This window comes from Pipra filicauda, unplaced genomic scaffold, assembly GCF_003945595.2.
Source record: "Pipra filicauda isolate LSUMZ 115617 unplaced genomic scaffold, ASM394559v2 scaffold197_size1571708_pilon, whole genome shotgun sequence".
In the NCBI taxonomy this organism is placed as follows: Eukaryota; Metazoa; Chordata; class Aves; order Passeriformes; family Pipridae; genus Pipra; species Pipra filicauda.
In genome coordinates, this window is record NW_024104306.1 from 1,219,408 (window position 1) to 1,239,806 (window position 20,399).

At 38.6% G+C, this 20,399-nt stretch overlaps 1 protein-coding gene across 3 annotated transcripts in view; it reads right to left on the reverse strand.

The window, feature by feature from the left end:
* Window positions 1-20,399, reverse strand: part of USP25 (ubiquitin specific peptidase 25) — a 96,647-nt gene that overhangs the window by 21,865 nt on the left and 54,383 nt on the right. For all 3 annotated transcript variants that reach the window (XM_027736442.2, XM_039380525.1, XM_039380526.1), the window contains 10 exons: window positions 18,660-18,746; window positions 13,921-14,058; window positions 12,983-13,059; window positions 12,187-12,260; window positions 10,550-10,698; window positions 6,313-6,440; window positions 5,462-5,557; window positions 4,968-5,129; window positions 2,169-2,377; window positions 1,881-1,951 (listed from right to left, as the gene is read on the reverse strand). In XM_027736442.2, coding sequence (XP_027592243.1) covers window positions 1,881-1,951; window positions 2,169-2,377; window positions 4,968-5,129; window positions 5,462-5,557; window positions 6,313-6,440; window positions 10,550-10,698; window positions 12,187-12,260; window positions 12,983-13,059; window positions 13,921-14,058; window positions 18,660-18,746 — 1,191 coding nt within the window. The remainder of the gene's footprint in view (window positions 1-1,880; window positions 1,952-2,168; window positions 2,378-4,967; window positions 5,130-5,461; window positions 5,558-6,312; window positions 6,441-10,549; window positions 10,699-12,186; window positions 12,261-12,982; window positions 13,060-13,920; window positions 14,059-18,659; window positions 18,747-20,399) is intronic.

Genomic DNA, 20,399 nt, shown 5'->3' on the forward strand with positions numbered 1-20,399 from the left:
CAGCTCTGGAGAACCAGCTGCCCACATTGAGCTTCCAGGAAGGTTGCCCACAAAGGTCTGTGACCAGTGTACAGGTGAGTTCAGTGCTGACAGAGGTCTCTTGTGATAAGCCATTGTATCAACAGTAATTAATAGTACAGAGCATTAAGCTTCTTAGCTTACACTTAGTACTCATGAAACAGGAATGGAGCTTCACCAACCCACCTCGCACTACAGAATAGATATGTCAAAGCTGCTGTATCCAAGATAAACTCCCACAGGAAAAACTGTTGTGTCATTTCCCCACAGCAAAGTCATGGAAGGGGAGAAATAATTAAATAAGCAGCTGATGAACCACTAATTCAGGAGAACAAGACAAAATAAAAATTTCAGGAACGTATTTCATATGAAAACTTGACAAAGGTTTTAAGATGACTGTAGTTTTCCTTAGACTCAAAAGAGGTCACAAGGAGAAGATGAAGAGCTTCTCAAATAGTTCATACAAGCACTAGGAAGTATCCTGCAAATATAATATATTTGTCTTGAAAATTTGTCTAGTTTTATGTGCCTAGAACATGACTTACAAGTGAAAAGCTTTCAGTCCTGCAACTGTATCATGCAGAGGAAAACATCAATACTGTGAAACTTACCCCAGAGAACAGAGCAATACCAGCTATCAAATCACCCAGAGGTAAAGACAGGCAAGGAAAAGCGGATTGTGTGCACCTGCCTCCTTCCTACTATTGTGCCAAAGCACCCACACGGACAAAACCAGCTGAGCTGCATAAGGGCAACAACCTTTGCTTCCAGCCTGTGATTTCAGATGGGTCCTTCTTCTTTTGTAATGATAGCTGACTACTACCTTTGCCATCCAGAGGTATTTCCTCCTGTAATACCTAAGCCAACACAGGTGGACTATTTGGATACAGTGTTACCAAATTACTTAATTTTATTGTCAGATGACACGTAACCTTCTTGTTATAACACAAGTATTAAGGAAAAAAAAAAGAAAAGTGCCTGCAAGTAGCAAGCTTAAAGAAAGTCATCTGGGCAAGTCTGCCCGAAATCCTTAACATCAGAGCTCAGCTGCCAGGAAATATTACAAGCCATGTACAAAATGAAAACATACCTCAAGGAAAACTGTAAGCTGAACAGATCTTACTTGGAACGAAAATAGTTCTTTTTACTAACAGAAAGTAACAGAGGAAGTAATCCTTAACCTTAAAACCTGTCAGAGTGAGAGAACATGAGTATGTGAACATAAGAAATGGCAGAGGAGCCACAACTCCATAGTAAAGCATTCTAAAAATGCTGTTCAGATTACACAACATGAGAATTTCCTAAAGGGCAGCTTAGACTAATAATCAAGGTTGTGACTGATACTAAATCTAAACAGTGTTTTAAAAATCCAACAATAGCAAAACGACAACAAAAGCACTGACGTGCATTAATAACTACAAATCACAATCAGGAGCCTGAATTCCCAAATATTGGCATGAAAGTTGCAATACAAAAACACACTCACTAAGCAGCAAAGTACAAAAAGAATAGTTTCTGGTATCTAATGCTTTGCCACCTTAATGCCACAAGATTACCTAGCAATATGGTCAAATCAGGGCAAAAAAAACTTATTGCGTGAATCTGCATTCAAGTAAAAAAAAATGGATCAGAGATGGAACCTATTTTGGCTTTTCATCACGAAGTTGCTTAAACTTAAGCATGTCACCTGTAAAATATTGTAATGCTGTCTTTCATCTGACTGTGCACAACTGAAGTGTTTGCAAAATCTCGAAGCCCTGTGTAATCATGGTATACTAGCTCTATTTTCAAGCATCTAAGAACTTTCAAAAAGTGACAAAAAGGATCTATTTTCAGTTATCTCATGCTGAAATTGTACTTACTTGGACCATTGTTTTGTCAGAGTACATCAATTCAATTGTCCGGTGTATTCTAGATATACTTTCTTGTAAATCTGAAAGAGAAAAAGAACATCTCTTCCATAAGGCTGCATAATTGCACGTGACTACATCTTTATTTTATGTCACTAAAAGCCAAACACGGATATGTTTCAATGTGGTGCATACTGATCTACCCACATGCCAAACAATAAACATTCTTGGATGAAAAATTTCCCCCTCTTGCACAAATGTTTTCCAACAGCAAGTGCATTCCCCAGCTCGTGGCATTACCTCTAGTGTCATTCTCTACTTCAGTCCTCCAGCGATGCAAACAGCCTTCCAGGACAGACAGCTCCTCCTCGGTGATGTGCCTCGGTGCCGGATGCATTGGCAGATCAGGAGGAATTCGTGATTGCGTGAATGGTTTATGTATTACTGATCTTTGTACAGGAGATGTGCTTGGAACATCTGAAGAGGAAGGCCCCTGCTGCTCTATTGTGCTGCATTCATTCAAAACATGAAATAAAAAAATTGAATCATCATGTGCACAAACGAAAAGCTACAGCACAAAAATAAGCTCTGCCTCTGAAAACAGAAATTTTAAAGGAAACGTTTTCCTACAATGCAATCCAGGAAAGATACCTACAATATCAATATGGAATTAGTGTGTAAATTCTGAAAACTCTGTGGTGCACTACATGTTAGCAAAACAACAACTGCCATTACCAAACGTAAAGGAATGAGATTTAGATCGGTCAAGCCATAGTTTGCTTCATTTGAAATGCTACTAAAACACTTTCAAATCACACCATACAGGTAATCACTGTGGTTTGAAACATTTACTGCCAAATGGCAGAGAGAAAAATCACAGCAGCTTGTCTTATGGCCCACTGACCATAAAATCCAACAAACACAAGTTCTCCGTTGAATAACTTCTTTGTGTGTCCTATGCCTAGCAGACATTCTTTTTCTGATCACCTACCTACAACTCATATTAACTGAAAAACAACAATGAAAGGACCTCTGATATTTACAGTACACTGGGAATTTAGTACCAACCCATCTAAATTTGTTCCAAACAACTCAAACTGCAGAGCAGCCATCTTAGGAGAAATCTACAAGAGCAGCAGAACAATAAAAATTAAAACCTTTTACAGATCTTTCTCTTCTCATCAATGAGACCACCTATATATAATTACACTGCATAACAGGAATCTGAAGATCTTTCTTGCAAGCCACTGAATTTTTACTTTGTGTACAGCATCGTGATACAGCCTGAGGAACCTGGATTCTTCAGTAGTTTACAAAGTTCTGAGAACATTAAGAGCTGAAAATGTCATTCCATATAACATGCTGTGGTGTTTCTACAGATTGACAAAAAAAGTCACAAGACTGACATTTTTACAGAACAAACTTCCTACATAGGACTTTGAACAAAGCACATTACTTTTGATATTGTATTTCATGCAAGCAATGGTAGCTTTTAGAAGTTTGTCTTCTCTTATCAGTCATCGTCATTTCTACAGTAGGACATTTGAAATCTTTTTGAAGTCTTTTTCTATACATGTACTTAATTTCCTTGTACTACACAGTTAACTAGAACCCAAAACCCTACTTTCCAAATGTGATATAAAAAGCTACATTATAAACTGTTAGTGTCCACCTAACCAAAGTTATACTCTATCATAGAATCATCTAGTTTGGAAAAGACCACTAAGACCATCAAATCCAACCATTAACCCAGCACCTGCCACCTCCACCACTAAACCATGTCGCTGAGTGCCACATAAACATGTTTTTTAAATACCTCCAGGGATGGTGATTCCACCACTTCCCTGGGCAGCCTGTTTCAGTGCTTGACAACCCTTTCCATGAAGAAATTTCTTCCTAATATCCAACCTAAACCTCCCTTGGTACAACTTGAGGCCATTTCCTTCTGTCCTATCGCTTGTCACATGGGAGAAGAGCCTGACCCACATCTCTTGTAGAGAGCAATCAGGTCCCCCCAAACCTCCTTTTTTCCAGGTTAAACACCCCCAGCTCCCTCAGCAGCTCCTCATGAGACTTGTGCTCCAGACCCTTCCCCAGCTCTGTTGCCCTTCTCTGGACTCGTTCCAGCACCTCAATGTCTTACTTGCAGTGAGGGGCCCAAAACTGAACACAGGATTTAAGGTGCAGCCTCACCAGTGCCCCAGTATAGGGGGGGATGGTCCTGCTGGCCACACTATTTCTATACAGGCCAGGATGCCTTTGGCCTTCTTGCCCACCTGGGCACACACTGGATCCTGTTCAGCTGCTACTGATCAGCACCCCCACGGCTTTTTCTGCCCAGCAGCTTTCCAGTCACACTTCCCCCAGCCTGTAGCACTGCAGGGGGTTGCTGTGACCCAAGTGCAGAACCTGGCACTTGGCCTTGCTGAACCTCGTATAATTGTCCTCAGCCCATGGATCCAGCCTGATCCCTCTGCAGAACCTTCCTGCGCTCCAGCAGATTCAACACTCCCACCCAAACTGGTGTCATCTGCAAATTGAGGGTGCACCCGATCCCCAATACTGAGTTCCTAGCTTAAGTAAGGAGAAAACCAACATTACTGAACCTTTCTCACCTTGATACTTTAGCTACTCTGTATTAAAAAAAAGTCAGACTGTTAGATTGCTGACAAACTTGGTGAAAAGTTTAAATTGCAAAGCAGAAAAGGAGCTTAACTCCCAGGCAGAAATTAACAGATAAATTGTACACCGGCAGCACATATACACTGCCCAGTTCTTAAACAATACTCTTAGGAAGCAGTGGCCTCCCCAGATATTGTGTCTATTAGGAATTGTAGGTGGAATTGGGCTTGGTTTGAAAATGGAAATTCTCCACCCAGAGACATTTTTATAAGCGCATGAGACAACCGCTCACATCATTAACATTTAGGTTTATCTATTTAAGTCTGCTGTGTTGAAAAGCACTTCTGGGAAAAGAGCAGAGATTTTTACGCTATACCCCTTAGGAGTCGCCTAGTTTTATTCACCTGGTGAACGAGGCAGCTAAACTTCCTGCCTCTCTCTCCGAGGCTGGTTTGCAGTGGCAGAGCAAACCCTTACCTGGGTGAGGTCTGGGCTGGCACCGTGCCGCTCGCAGGGGCACTTGCACCCAGGTCATCGACGGGAGACGTGCACACCGGCTTGCTGGAGGCGAACTCCAAGGCGTACTGCAGGACATCTACCAAGGGGAATCGTTTAGGACCAGAACCATAGCTTAAATATCTGTTAACCATAAAACGTATTAATGCCATGACTCACATATACACCAAAAAAAAAAAAAAAAAAAAAAAAAAAAAAAAAAAAAAAAAAAAAAAAAAAAAAAAAAAAAAGATTTTTTTTTTTCTGGTTGACTGCAGTTAAATAAAGCGAGCCTTTCCTAGCATGTTTCATGCATCAGAATTACAATGCTTATACACAATTTACAAGGAAAAGAGTAAAAGAAAAGAGATACAGAAGGGAAATCTAGAGTAAATAACTACACAAAGTCTGTAGTTGTTTAGAGTTATTCTATGTAGCCTAAATACTATTTGCATTTACACAGTTATCTATAGTACCGTTCTAATCTCTGTTGTAAAACTGTGAGGTACTCTTTGAGTCTCTTGATTTCATCTCGTTTAATTCTTGTTATTTCTCTGTTTTTGTGCATATACCTGTAAAACATGAAATACAGAAAGAAGTGTCAGCCCATAGTAACCCAACACTGGAACTGAGGTCTGTACCCACCAGCCATAATCACTAATGCTTAGTGCTAATATATTCAGCACTAAAACAGAACTGAGACAAAAATAAACCATTAAACTTTCCCTTCCACAAGTTTCAGAAGCTGCTTTTCTCCCAGGTGTTGAAAGCTCTGTTCATACCATGCAGGACAAACATGTATTAGAAAGCTGCTATTAGATTCTGAAGTGGTTTATGTAGCAGCCACATACCAATACTCCTGTTTCATTATTTAGGTTCCTAAATAGCATTCAGCAGCTAACTGAAAGCCATCCTGGTATTTCACCTCTACACATCAACAGCATTGCACTGATGCCCAGGATACTCTTCAAACCATGCAGACTATCTGGAACACCATGAAATAGCTGACGTGGACCCATAAATAGTGTCTTTACCAAATGGACCCATAAATAGTGTCATTTTTCAGAGTATTTTGCCTGTGTACACAGCTACCTAGCAATAAATGGAAGTGGAAGAAGGTTTTTCACAGAAAACAGCAGTATATCTTAAATTGTTATCTATGCATACTTTCTGAAACAGATGAAATCCATGAAAACTCTAACTTGTATAGCTAGAACAGAAATTTACTGTGATTTAAGTGAGCATAAGATACATCATCAACTTTAACAAACTCATGAGATTTAATTTATATTCATACTGGGATTTTGTTGATAATATTATACTGTACCTGTCTAGATACAAAATTGGAGGAAATTCTAATTTGTTGTGTATCTTCTCTGGTCTCCCCAAAGCCTGATTAAACTCAAATCTTGATAGCTCAAAAGTTAAAACAGGAGGAAGCTCCGTGAACCAGTGCTAGACAAAAGAAAAACAGAAAACCCCACAATGAATGCACCTTCCAATAGCAGTCATTTAATTTAGTAATAATTGTACAATACCTGCAGACCGACAGCTGTGGGAGAAATTGGTTTTAGAAGGTGGGTCGGCATAAGCTTTGCAAAGCTCCCATCTTTCCCCTTCACTGTAACACATTTGTTGCCCATGCTGCATCACAGCTTTTCAACTCATCCATTGCTGTCTGTGTTAAAGCAGCGGAGGCAGGAAGGATTCTTCATGTCACATTTGCCTCGCTTGTACCAAAATCAGCCCACGCTCAAACCTACCTGCCTTGCCAACTGTCCTGTTCTCTTTTAACTCTCCCATAACATTGAAAGGGTTGTTTACACTGTATCAAGTGCTATTCCTGCTAGTCCCCTCAGGCTCATGTTCCTGACCCTTTCATTCACCTGATATCACTCTAAGTTTCTCCTCTGAAGCAGGATCATCAAGTGCTCTGGGCTGTGCCAGACAAGAGCTCTCAGCAGCATAAAACTGATATTTTTTTCTTGAAATCTCCTTTACGCTAACAGCCTAAAATTTCTGCTCATGTCTCTAATCACTGCTAATCACTCTTATCATCACCTTATCCCAGTTTTCTTTCAGTACTCAGTAGAGGTCTATCCCTAGTCCTCATTTCTTTCTTTACATACATTGTCTCTCAACTACAACACAAATCCAGCTCCAGTTTAGCATTTTTTTTTTCCTCTCCATTATAAAACATAACAACTATGCTCTATCCATTTAATAAGTTTTGGATATCTAACCATCAACTCAAGCTTCCCTGACAGCTGCAGACGCTATTGCCACATATTTCTGACATCAATGCCATAGCCCAGATGTGGCATTTGACTCAGGGTTCACTTCAAGTTCTCTTATCCAGCCAAATGTCTTGAATGGTCTTTTCAAACAATACCTCGCAGACAGCCTTTTCCTCCTGTGCTCATGGATAAAATTTGTGTCCAGGTTCTCATCACTCCACATCTGAGTGCAAGGTTTCCTCTCTTCTCCCCTTGTCTGGCCTTAGTGCAGGTAACCTTGTCACACTAACAGATTCCCAGGATGTTGCTGAATTTTCCAAGTTCATTGCCTGTTTACACACAAAGTGAGCTGCCTTCCATTTTCTTGCCTATATCAGGCTCCAATAACCACCTTCTCAGTTTTAACAGACAATCATGACTTCTCTCTTGCAACAACTTCACACAGCAGTAAATTTCAATGCTTAAGTCAGCAAAGACACAGCACAACCCTTCCCCCTAAAACCCTTTCATTGCAAGGCCCCCAAACCACTTAATGATGACTAAGTTGCTGATGTGCTTAACTTCATCAACAATGATGCTGACAAACGTTCTCTCATTTTCCTCACACTTCTAACTCCCAAGTATGTGCATTGACCTCCATCTTCTCTTGAAAGAGGATTTCAGTTCCTCAGGACAGGGATTTTTTTGTTGTTGTTCATATATTAGCTTGCCTGCTGACAACCCCACTCCATAGCTGAGGCTTTTAGGCACTGTGATAATAAGAGTAAAAATAAGAATGATAATAATAGTGAATGAGCAGCTAAATACCCCACTAGAGGCAACAGTGGGAATAAGAAAAAAAAACAGAATGATCTTTTAAAATGTGACTATCCCAATAATATTCTCTTTAGACTTTGATACCAGCTCAGAGGAATGCCACTTTAAGTCTTTGTTCAGCTGAGACAGACTCTGTTAAAACTACAAAAAACTGAGCTTCGTTTAGTACTTCCAAACCTTCCAGTGCACTGTAACAATGTAGGACTAGGGAAGTGATTCTGCCCCTATACTCAGCACTGGTTAGGCTGCACCTTGAGTACTGTGTCCAGTTCCGGGCCCCTCAATTTAGGAAAGATATTGAGGTGCTGGAGCAGGTCCAGAGAAGAGCAACAAGGCTGGTGAAGGGACTGGAGCACAAGTCCTATGAGGAGAAGCTGAGGGAGCTGGGGTTGTTCAGCCTGGAGAAGAGGAGGCTCAGGGGAGACCTCATCACTCTCTACAACTCCCTGAAAGGAGGTTGTAGCCAGGTGGGGGTTGGTCTCTTCTCCCAGGCAACCAGCACCAGGACAAGAGGACACAGTCTTAAACTGCACCAGGGAAGGATTAGGTTGGACATCAGGAAGAAGTTCTTCACAGAAAGAGTGATTCCAATGAATGGACTGCCTAGGGAAGTGGTAGAGTCACCATCCCTGGAGGTGTCTAAGGAAAGACTGGATGTGGCACTTAGTGCCATGGTTTAGTTGACAGGGTGGTGTTCAGTCATAGTTTGGACTCGATCTCAGAGGTCTTTTGCAGCCTAGTTGGTTCTGTGATCTTTGAGGCATCATATTTAAACATAAGTACTAAAAGCAGCAACATCACTATAAATTACTTCAGGGAAACTTAATCAATTTACTTAGCCCTCACAATGGAGTAATGTTTCTTGAGTTTTCACCATGGTCAATCTGTCATATGATTTGCACTTCAATTTTCACATGCTAAGAAGCCAAGCTGATTAAAACCCTGACAATTTCATAGAACCCAAAGCTTAACAGCCTAGCCCTGTACATAACTATCCTTCTGTTCCCCACAATTTCCCAACATTACAGGTTAAAAAACCCTCAAAAACAAAACAAACAAAAGAACAACCAAAAACCACACAAACTCAAATCTCACATTTCTAGTCAAGCATTTATAACAGAACTGACATTTTTTTATGCATGAATACACACAGGTTTTAACTGCAAGACAGTTTCAGTCCAGAAGACGAACAATCCTGTTCTTGTAGTAGATACATACAAGATTTCACATAGAATGAAGAAACCAAACTTTGTATTGTACCAAGGAATTTATGAGATTTTGTTTTCTTCCAGTTATGTTGCAGGAAGCATGATCATTGTAAAAGGGATGCTCTAAAACATTTGTTGCAAAACACAAAGTTGGAACTACAACTTCAGACTGGAGGACGATTTCAGTGTGTCACTAGGCTTAATTAAACCCTGTGTGTATGTTGATATGATTAAATGAAGCTAAGTTACATTACTTCCAAAGACTGACATCAAGGAAGAAATTACACCTTTTTACTTAAGTAGAAGAAACCTCCTAAGACTTCACATCTTTAAAATAACTGTGGTAAAACATGAACAGATGTGTAAAGAGGAAGTTCAGCCCTCAAAGGCAACAGGGATTCACATTTTTCCATATCAATGACCCACAGGTTATTAGAGAGAGCTCTGCCAGAGAAAAGTGCCAGGCACACATATGAATGCCAGTAAGAGGGGATGTTTCAGAGTACACCCTCCTGGTTCTACAACCACAAACTACCTCTTTTCCTAACCTGTGATTTCTGCACAAGATATCTCATTCATCACCTCATCTCAATATCATACACTGCATACCCCACTGCTTAGTGGGGCTCCGTCTGAATCCCTTCACCCACGCTTCCAGCACGTTCTGGCATTTGGCAGCCTCCTGCTCTAATGAGCTCTTCTGGAACAGGAGGAACAGCAGCCCACAGAGCAAGTAATGTCAAGTATTGTCTGTCCAACACTGCAAGCAAAGCGGAGAATTGCCCCCTGTAGGTATCAAAGAAGAGGACACATGGACATGGCAGTAGAAAGAGGAGAGGGGAAGAAGGCTAAGGTGCTGAGCAATTACATGACAGAGGCACAGAAGAACAACAGGAATGCTGTGCAGCAATGGCAAGGGCACAGCTCACAGCTGCTGTTCACAACATGGCCCAGAGCAGCAAGTCAGCCAGAGCAGTGCTCAGGTACCACAGGACACCTAAGCCATGACCTCTCATGGAGATCAAATATCAGCAACAGGTGGGAACCAGCCTGTGTCAAATCACCACTCTAAGCGCTTAATTGTGCCAGCTTTTAATAAGCATGAACTTCCTATCTTAAGAAATATGCAAAACCATTATATTCTGGATACTCCAAAGAGATACAACCCCCCCAAATTAACATTATGCCAGACATCAGGACCTGCACAGCAGCAGGTCAGATAAAAACCAACCATGAACCCGAATGAAAAATAAAAAGCACTACAACAAATCCCTGGAGAAGTCCACAGGAGCACTTAACTCACCTCCTGACCAGACTTGGCAGAGTTTTCTGAATGAAGGGATTCAATTTCCCCTTCAATCATTGCAGCTTCGAGGCACTCATGCAGATCTTTAAAGCCATTAACCTGTAGCGGATACTGGCCAAACATTTCTGTGTTTTCAAATTTTTTACCTTCACATGAAAAATGAAACAGTTAATGTTTTAGAAACAAACATTTGCCTTTTTAAAAAACTAATAATCCTAGATCAGCTGATCTAGTCTACTGAAAGATACATTTTCTTATTGAGCAGTTCAGTTATATGTACAAAGTTACAAGTGGCTCAAACATAATATTGAAAATCTATGTATTTTCTTTTCCAGACCACTTTTTAATATTGTTTTGGCATCTACTGGTAAAACTGAAAATGCCTTGGTTCTACAGACGTATGAGAAGTTTTACACATATAAATCAAAATCCTCCTCCTGCAAATAGCAGTTTAATAATACAACTGTACATTGTATCAGCAAAGTCAGCGGAATTGTTGATATCAAAGAGCCCTTTGTATAAGCACATTTTGCAAAAATAAACCACAAAAGAGAACACTCACGATTTCTGTCCTGAAAACAAGATTATAATTTGGTAACAGTGTATAATGAGGTAAGCTCAAACATGAGGAGAAATATAGGGGGCAAGTGATTTCAAACTAGAATTTCAATTTATTTCATGCTAAAGTCAGTAACAAATCTTCTTAGGCCTGCTAGTTTCTTTCCATTGGTTTGATTTTTACATATCTCCTCAGTTAAGATGAGAATGTAAAGGAGGTAAGTAGTTAAATGTAAAGGAGCAAGAATGGTAGCTAGGAGCAAGAAATCTGCAGAATGGTTTTGAAATCTGTCAACAGATTGTTCCAGGAACAACCTGGAAGCCACTTTAAAGACTATAGCTCCTTCTTTCAAATGCATGTCATTCATTTAGGATGGAGGGCAGATTCACCAATATTAAAGTTACTCAAAAATGCTTTCATAGCCTCCTGGAAATAGAGAACACTGCAATTCCACAGTTCTACTAATTACATACAGAGAAGATAAAGGGAAGTTTGTTGTACAGTTTATTCCTCCTTAGCACTCCCCCCAACACTGCCCTTGAGAAGGTTTCCGCTGACTTGTTTTCAGCAAACTGTAACTTTTAGGAGGGTGAGTTTTTCATACATGCAGAAGAAAATGCAAGAAAATGAAATTTTTAATGGCACTAAATGAATAAGAGAGAGAGTGAGAGACTAGCTCGATGAAATACAGTAACTTGCCTTCTATATACAATTAGTAAGTGGTAAAAGTGCCCCAATAATTTCTTCAAAGGATATTCCCTCAGCATCTCACCCGAACTTCTGCTGCCCTGAGAACATACAATCAGCTCCTCAAGGTTATTGAAACAGTCTTTCTGGATCCCTGATTCAGCTCCTCAAGGTTATCAAAACAGTCTTTCTGGATCCCTGCAGCTCACTGCATTTACATTCACCCTCATATTTCCAGGACAAACCATTTGTCACAGACTGAGCTTTTATTCTCCAAGTGTGATTCTGCAGAAGTACCTAAGTCCTACAACTGCATCGTTCACCCATGTACGTGGACAGGCACTGGACAGACACAACCACAGATGTCCAAGTAAATCCAGATGCATACCTTCAAGTACACCTACTGCTAGAAATCGTCCATAAAACAACTCCACCATCGGGTTCTTTGGTTTCTCTCCATCCCTAAAAAACAGGAAGTGTGTTAGTGGGAAAAAAAAAAAAAAAAATCAAACACAAAGCTACAAACTTTTATAGAATTATGAACAGATTATTCTGAATTCATTATGGAAATTATGCTGCCTATTTTACTCAGTTACTGTTAATTTATATTTGTACTTTTCTCTATTGACAATAACAATGATTTGGATATTTGCAGTGATAAGTATATTCTGAAAATTAAGTTTCAGAAGTGCCTATGTAAACCAGATTCAATTAATGAGTGGTTAATTGTACAAAACCCTTGTAAAAACTATTTCCTGCAATGCTCTAGAAAAAATTATGTATTCAAAAGCCAGTTTACAGGTGTTTACTTATACAAACAATGAGTATTTACTTCTGATATGAGAAAAAGGAGCAAGGTTTTGAAGTATTTCAAACTGCGGGATCAAAAAGCAAAACTTCATTCCAATCAAAAGAGCCTAACTGATTAAGTACAAAACCCACATCTCTATTCTTTATGCACTTTGGACTTCATCGAGCTAGATTTCTAACACAAAGTAAGGGGGTGAACAGACAGTTAATGGAAAAATCCAAGGTATTGCCATGTATGGAAAAAACCACACTTGAACCAAAATGAGCTACAGAGTTGGGTCTTTTTCAGCCATACAGAGAAGTGGATTTCTGGTTGTTTGGTTTGATTTTCTCTCATCCAAATGTTCACCATGCTAGAAAAAAAAAAATCTTACCTCTCTTCTTCAGCTTTAATTTGGAAGGCATCTTCTAGCCAATCTAATAATTTGTGTGTGAATTCACTGACGTCTTGCTGTTAAAACATACAAAATGATCAGTGTATGTTCACATATCATAGAATCATAGACTATATGTAACAGAACACAATGAAAGGTCACCTTACAGGATCAGGAAAGCAGTATTCCCCTCCACAAGTGTTCCAAAATCACATTGTGGCTAAGACTATTCCATGATTGGTTTTTGTTTTATGAGTGGCTCTGGTGTTCCTCAGCTGTGACACTGTCCTGTGATCCTTATTACTTGGGCTCAGCTTTCATACCATGCTAGTCCAAAGGCATCTCATGAATCCCATTGTTCAAACCCTTTGGTATCTAACAAGTGGTGACTTATATTACTTTCATCGAGCACTAAATTCAGCGTGCTGTTGTAATTAAACACCTCAGCCACATAACCTCATGTGGGAAAACAAAGCATCTGAAGAAATGAAGTGTTTCTCAAAAAAGCAGAATATACTATGATTTAGGTAAGAATCCTGAATATGAACATTTGGATCCTCCAAACCAATATCTACACAAACAAGATAATAGGACTGTACCAGCCCTGGATGTACTGTTAGATCAGATAACACTCTTTCAAAAGCCTCAGACTTAGAACTAAACCCTAAAAGCAAGAATGTGGATCTATTAGTTAATTTCTGAAACAATAGGAAGAGAGTGCACTGAATAAAAGGAATGCTGTCTGAAATATTTTTTTAATTTTCCTAATAAAGTTGACTAGAAATCACATAATATCAGAGGAAAAGCTCAAAGACTCTAATAGCTAGAAGTTTTTCTGTGGACATTTTGAATTTTTGTTGTCCACTCTAAGTACTTCCTATTGCCAGATGACCCCAGATGACCATATGAAAGCATGCATAAGCTTGATCGAAAATTACCTGTTGGGAATCATTTGATTTAAAAGCATCCTTAAGGATTTCAACTGCTCTTGATGGGTCAACGTATTTTCTCTTCGAACCAACTAGAAGTGCAAATAGGTACCTCAATTCACGCATGAAAGGCAGATTCCTATGTTCCTGTATTGGAAGAATTAAAAATATTAACAAAGTGATAACAAAAATCTACTTTACAGAAGTGCTACCCAATAAACTAAGTGTATAACTTGCCAATCATCATAATAATACATAAGCTTACTTACAGTACTACAAGGTAGTGTTGCATGCCTTTTACTTGTCAGTTTTACAAAATAATGTAGTTCTCTGGGAAGAAAATTACATTTCAGAAACTAAAAGCTCCCTGCAATTACATCTTGAAGTGAGGTTACATTGACAACTGGACAAGTCACATTGCATTTAAGACAGAAATGTTCCTCTTAAGACTTACAAAGCCTTAAGTAATATACTGCAACAATATACCTTGGTTTTATTGAAATTAGTATTCCTCTATACCTCTGGCAGAATTTCTTGTGAGCCTACACACTATTCAGTATCTCCTTAAGCTTATTTTTTACTGAAAACTAAATTTATAAAGTGTACACAAATATTATTTCTCTAGACGAAGTAAGAGAAATGGCCTGCTTTCCTTTGTACCCATTATTTAAAGTACAGTTCATGGGATTATGGTATTCTTTTTCTGATTTCCAGAAGAGAAGGAATGCCTTCTGCCTGTATAATGAAAAGCAAAGAAAAACACAGATCCTTCATACCACAGATTAAACTACAAGTGGAGATTGGATATCACTCATACTCCTGAGTAGATGGTTGACAAATACTTATGAAATTAAACTCCATGTAATACCCACTTGTATTTAGAACAAAGTATCATTCAAAGGCAGCACAGATGTCAGATGCTGGTCAAACTAGAATTACTTGATGACAAACTATTTCACACGCTCAAACAGCAGACTTGTTTAGCCACTCCTATGTCAATCCAGTATGGACAAAGCTTTTTTGTATGTTAAGTATGTTTTACTTCAGCTTTAAAAACTGTGCAGTGAATTGGAAAATCTGTTCTGCATAATACCTAAAAAATACTACTAGTCGCATAAATCTCTGAGTTTAACTTGCTTTTCTAGTCCACCTTGCAAAACACCTGCCAATTATAAACACTCCTCACAGAAAAGGTTGAAGACTTCAAGTGCCACCCTAGTAAATCAGCATTAAATCATCCTAATTTAAGAACAAAATCAGTCTCCCATTTAGATATTTAAAGAACTATATAACAACAAAACAGGGAAACAAATTACAAAAGTGGTATTTTTCTTACTGTTTTTCAAAGTGATCTATTAAAATAAACAGAATTTCAAATTTTAGATACAGATATATTTTATCCAAATGCTTAAATACCAGTGATAATTCATATGTATGATATAAATTATTAAGCACAGAATATTCTAAATCTTACCTTTTTTTTTTTTTAAATGTGAAGTATATAGGCAGTATTGTTGCATTAGCCAAACTTACACTATTAATTTGGCTGAGTTTTAAGCATATTTGTAGCTTTAGGTTGAACAACTGGCTACCCATGTCAGTAGAATTACTCAGAACAAATATCTTTATAAAGGCTATCAAAGTTCTCTAAGACTAGAAAAATCTTTGCTTTTTTTGAAAAAGCTTGATTTAATGCATTAGGCATGATCCTTGACCAGATTATGTGGGCATTACCACAACAAACAGATTCTGACTGAACAAAGCCTAAAATCTTCAAAAGAACATGGGCCAGTCCCCAAGACAAGGTATACAGTTCCACAGAGGACCTGTACAGTAAAACAAAAGAACTAATAAAGTGATCACAGCACAGCAGCTACATCAACACCAAGAAAAAAAGATTAAAATGAGTTTTGAACTTAAAACTGTATGGGAAGTTAATAATCTAAAACATTCTCTATTTTATCACCTATCCTGCCTGCACAAGTAATTTCTTAATACATGTTGGAATAACTGCTAAAGCAGTTTGCATATTTAATACATAGCAAACATTCATTATTGTCAATCAGTTTGCCAGGACAGTGACATAGTGATAATATTGAAAATAATATCAAAACAGGCGGAAGGATGTGCTAAGCTGTAGCACAATAACCTGCTTCCTCCAATAATAAAATGTTTCCTGAAGATATCACTGAGGCCAAATATTTCGCTGGTCTCTCTGTGTGCAGCAAAAAGGTCTGTTCATGTGACAGCAAGAGGTAAGAGAACTGGGAGAGCAAAGAAGCTGCAGTAACTACAGAGAACTATGTCTGTGCTACAGAAGGGTATCAAGGAAGAAAAATTAATTTCAAAATAAAAATAACAAAACCAGATTGGAGATGTTAAGTGCATGCCCAAATCCAGAAAAACAAAGCCCAATTAGCTGAGGCAAACGGGGTGAGGCTGTTGTTTGTTGGGGGTTGGTTTTTTTTTCAAGTTAAAATTTACACCAATGACCTCTGGATTAACAACTTTACATGCCAAATCATTCATAGCATTTGGATTCAATATATTGATGGGAAAGAACAAACAACCCTTCTATGCAATATTCCCTGAAGTACAACCACATGCTTTAATTCTAAATCAAGAGGTTGTCACGACCCCGGAGTTAAATAAGTCCCACCAACTGGAAGAACAACAGGATGTAAACCAAAGTATTAAAAATATGGTATTATTAAAATTTGGTCTTTATTAGGATGGGAATTTGATCCTAAAGAATGTCAGTCATGTATAGTTATTAATACTAGAATACAAATTAAAACAAAACAAAGTTGAAACAGTTTTAAAACAAGAAAGCAGATGGAAATAAATTTTGGGGCCTTTTTCTTTTTTCCTTTTGTCAACTGGTAACATATTACAACTTTAAATCAATTTGCCTCTACTTGCCTTCACTTATAAAGAAATAAAAGCACCATATTTGGGGGTATGCATGCTTATTTCCTCTATTTGTCAAAGTTCCAACTAGTGAAGTGATCTCTTTTCCTAAATTGTCCCAGTCCTTTTTCAGCTGTAAATAAGACAAATGAGTACACCATGAAATATGATATTTCATCCTGGAATTTAAGTTAACAAAGGAGAGGACACAAACTACTGCCAGAGATTCCTACTAGCAGGCCTGCAGAAAGCAAGGTTTCTGCACAAATCCATATCCTCTCCTGGTGTCAAACCTTTTCACACAGGCTTAATACTGTCTGTCAAGGTCAGAATTTCTAAAAAATAGCATTTTGGAATTGCTAAAGGCATTCAGCTGCAAGTGTCAATGCTTGGGCAAGATGTTTTTCAAGACAACAGTTTGTTACTAGCTATTTCATACCACTTCTTAGATGCCAACTGCTTTTTACACCCTGAAAACTGAAGGTAAAGAACCCTGAGTACTGGAAGACATTACTAAAACAAATCATAGGATGAATAATTAAATACTATGCAGAAGGTCAATCTAAAAATAAATAAATAAAAAAACCCAGTACAACTCTTTGGTAAAGAATGACTTATCTTTCTTACTAGAATACACTGCCCCATCCCCACCTTGTGCCGTGTTCCCAGCACTAACCATGTTGTATTTTCACACCATCTAATGACATAAAGCAAACATGCTTTCCTACCCAAAAAGAAGTGATTTGAATGTGGGGGAGGAGGAAGGGAACCAAACACGGGAAAAATTACATAGTTCTGACTGAACATTCAACTTCCCTTTCAGGGTACATACTCAGAAGTTTAGAAAATGGACACTGTCTCTTTTCCTTTGCTTCTCTAATTACAGCTCTTAGTTTTGCTACTGAACATTCCAGTCAAGCCTGAAGTGACAACAACTAAGAACAGGCAAACAACACACTCCCTTTTTTAAATCTGAAAAAAAAAAAGAGGCAACAGGCAATAGTCTAATTTATGGTGAGGGTGGTGAGGCACTGGAACAGGTTGCCCAGAGAACTTGTGGATGCCCCATCCCTGGAAGTGTTTAAGGCCAGGCCCAGGCTGGATGCAGCTCTGAGCAACCTGGTCTAGTGGATGGTGTTCCTGGCCATGGCACAGGTGCTGTAACTGAATCATCTTTAAGGTTCCTTTCAACCTAAACCATTCTATGTTTCTAATTTCTGGATACACAAAAATTCACTGCCTTGTAAGCCACTGTTAAAAATAATGGTACCACATGTCTTCACACTTCCTACAGCCACTTCCTTTTCCCATCTCTACCTTTCCAATTTGTAGCATGGAAACCAAGGGGTTCCCATGTGTCTCTCCTCAGAGGATGTCCATGAAGGAGGAAAAACTGATCTGTGATCAGTCCATGACCATTCCCCCTTGCTAGTCTGAAGTCAGAAGAAACCTGAGCCAAGGCCCTCCCCTTCTCAATCCTACAAGAGTACCAGAATACACATGAGAAAATTTATGCTTACAATTACCTCATGAAGAGGCCAGAAGAGACAAGCTAATAGAAAGTTTAATCTCACATCATGAGGGTGAGGGAACTGGAATCAAGTGTTTGCTAAGACAAGCTACATTCGCAAGAGAAGTGCTCTGCCTCTCCCCACACCCTGACCTGCACTCTACCACGAGGCTGACATAATTTATGTAAGATCCACAACAGGAAGCTCAGAGGACTGCTAACTGGCACCTCTAAAATCCATGTTAATTTGAGCTAGAGAACAGTGCAAAATTCAGGTACGAGAGAGAAATGCCCTTAGCCACGAGGGGAAGTCAGCTTCTCATTTTACCTTTTGGTTTCGGGGCAAGTCTTGAGCATTTGCGGGAGGATTGAAATTCAAAACTAGTCTTCGAAACTCCAGTAGGTTAAATAATGACTGAAAAGAAAAAATTAAGAAAACCTTTAAGCACTTCTACAAACAATACAAAGTTCTTCCAAATAAGCAAAAGAAATGAAGTGTTAAACTTATGCAATGCTAAAGTTTCATTTCAGAAGGTAGATTATTTCACTTAACTTTGCTAGACTTATTTTCATCAGAAGACAATTATTTTTGCCAAGAAAATAGCATAATAAAAGAAATTCTTTGCACTTAATCACATAAATGGTATAGTAGTTTTAAATGGTAGGTAAGTTACTTTTTACAACAAGAATTTAATTGTATAACTATCAGCTTTAAAATGGAAATGAAAGTTTGTTTAGCCATCTAAAATTGATCTTGTAGGCCCTCTATCATCTACCTCCTCACTGCAGAGAGAATACACCTCTGTATATGCAACTTAATTCCACTTGCAATTAGCTGTACTTTCTGCATTCTGTCCACTCCTCCCAGTATTACAGGACCTGAGGGATGTACATTTGAATAAGGAAATTGGGTTGTACACCTCTGCAGTAAAGAAGTGATAATATTCCCATTTTACAGACACTACAACATGAAAACAGGTGTCTACAGGCACACCCACAAAGAACTCCACAGTGTAACACAGAGCCTGGAGCCAAGAGAGTACAAGAACGAGACAACTCTGGGTTGCAAAAGAATAAAAGCCTAAAGCAGTGGCTGAGAACTGGAGTCCTGACCACTTTTGTAGCTGCATGACTGCTTTTCTGTACAGACAGAAAGCATCTTAATTAAAATTCACTTCATTACGACAGAACAGCATTTTGATGAAGACAGGGTAGCAGAAAAGGTCTGAAGTATTTTAAACATGCTCATGCTCATCAGAGCAGCATGGGAAAGATTTCCCCTCCTATTCATACCTGTTGGTTTTACAATCTATAACTAACTCTTTCCCCACCCCATCGCTTATTAGCTATTTCTTTTGAAAAAGCAGAGCTTGCTTACTCCAGCAATAGATTTTGATCCTGCAACTTGTCCTACACACAAGTAAAGACTTAAGTCACTTAAACACAACAGGTTTAATGGGATTTCAATCCCTCAGTGCCAAGAAAGTGAAACTCAAACTGTGAAGAGGCTCTGCATTAATCCTAATACTTCAGAACATGGGGGAAGGAAAACAAATAAGTTCTTGAAAAGGTCCCATGTTCCTGACTTTCCTTGTAAAGAGCCTGTACAGAGTTTAACCTTTTTCCACACCCCACAGTACACAGCATCCCCAGCAAAATGCAAAGCCTAGAGATATCTTTCCTAACTTTTTTAGATTTAAAAATAATTTTAAAAAAAGAAAATGAAAAACATCAACCAAAAACTAGTTTCTGAACTTGCTAAAACAAAGCAGATAATTGAGTAGTCAAACTTTTTTTTGTTTTGCTGTTCCAAATACACGTTCCCCTTTTATCTATCATTGCAGAGAAGGGAGATTAAAACAGAGTCCTTTGTTTACTTACTCAAAGCAGAGAAAATGTTAATATTTAATTGAAGTGTCATTCTAGAAGCTGATACTAATTGAAGTTATATCTCATGATGTAATAGCATTCCACTGGTGGGCTCTTCATCAAGCAAAACATAGCAATGTCTTACATACAAAATAAACCAGCTGCTGAAATACAATGTCCAAAGGCTGAATTTTCTCCA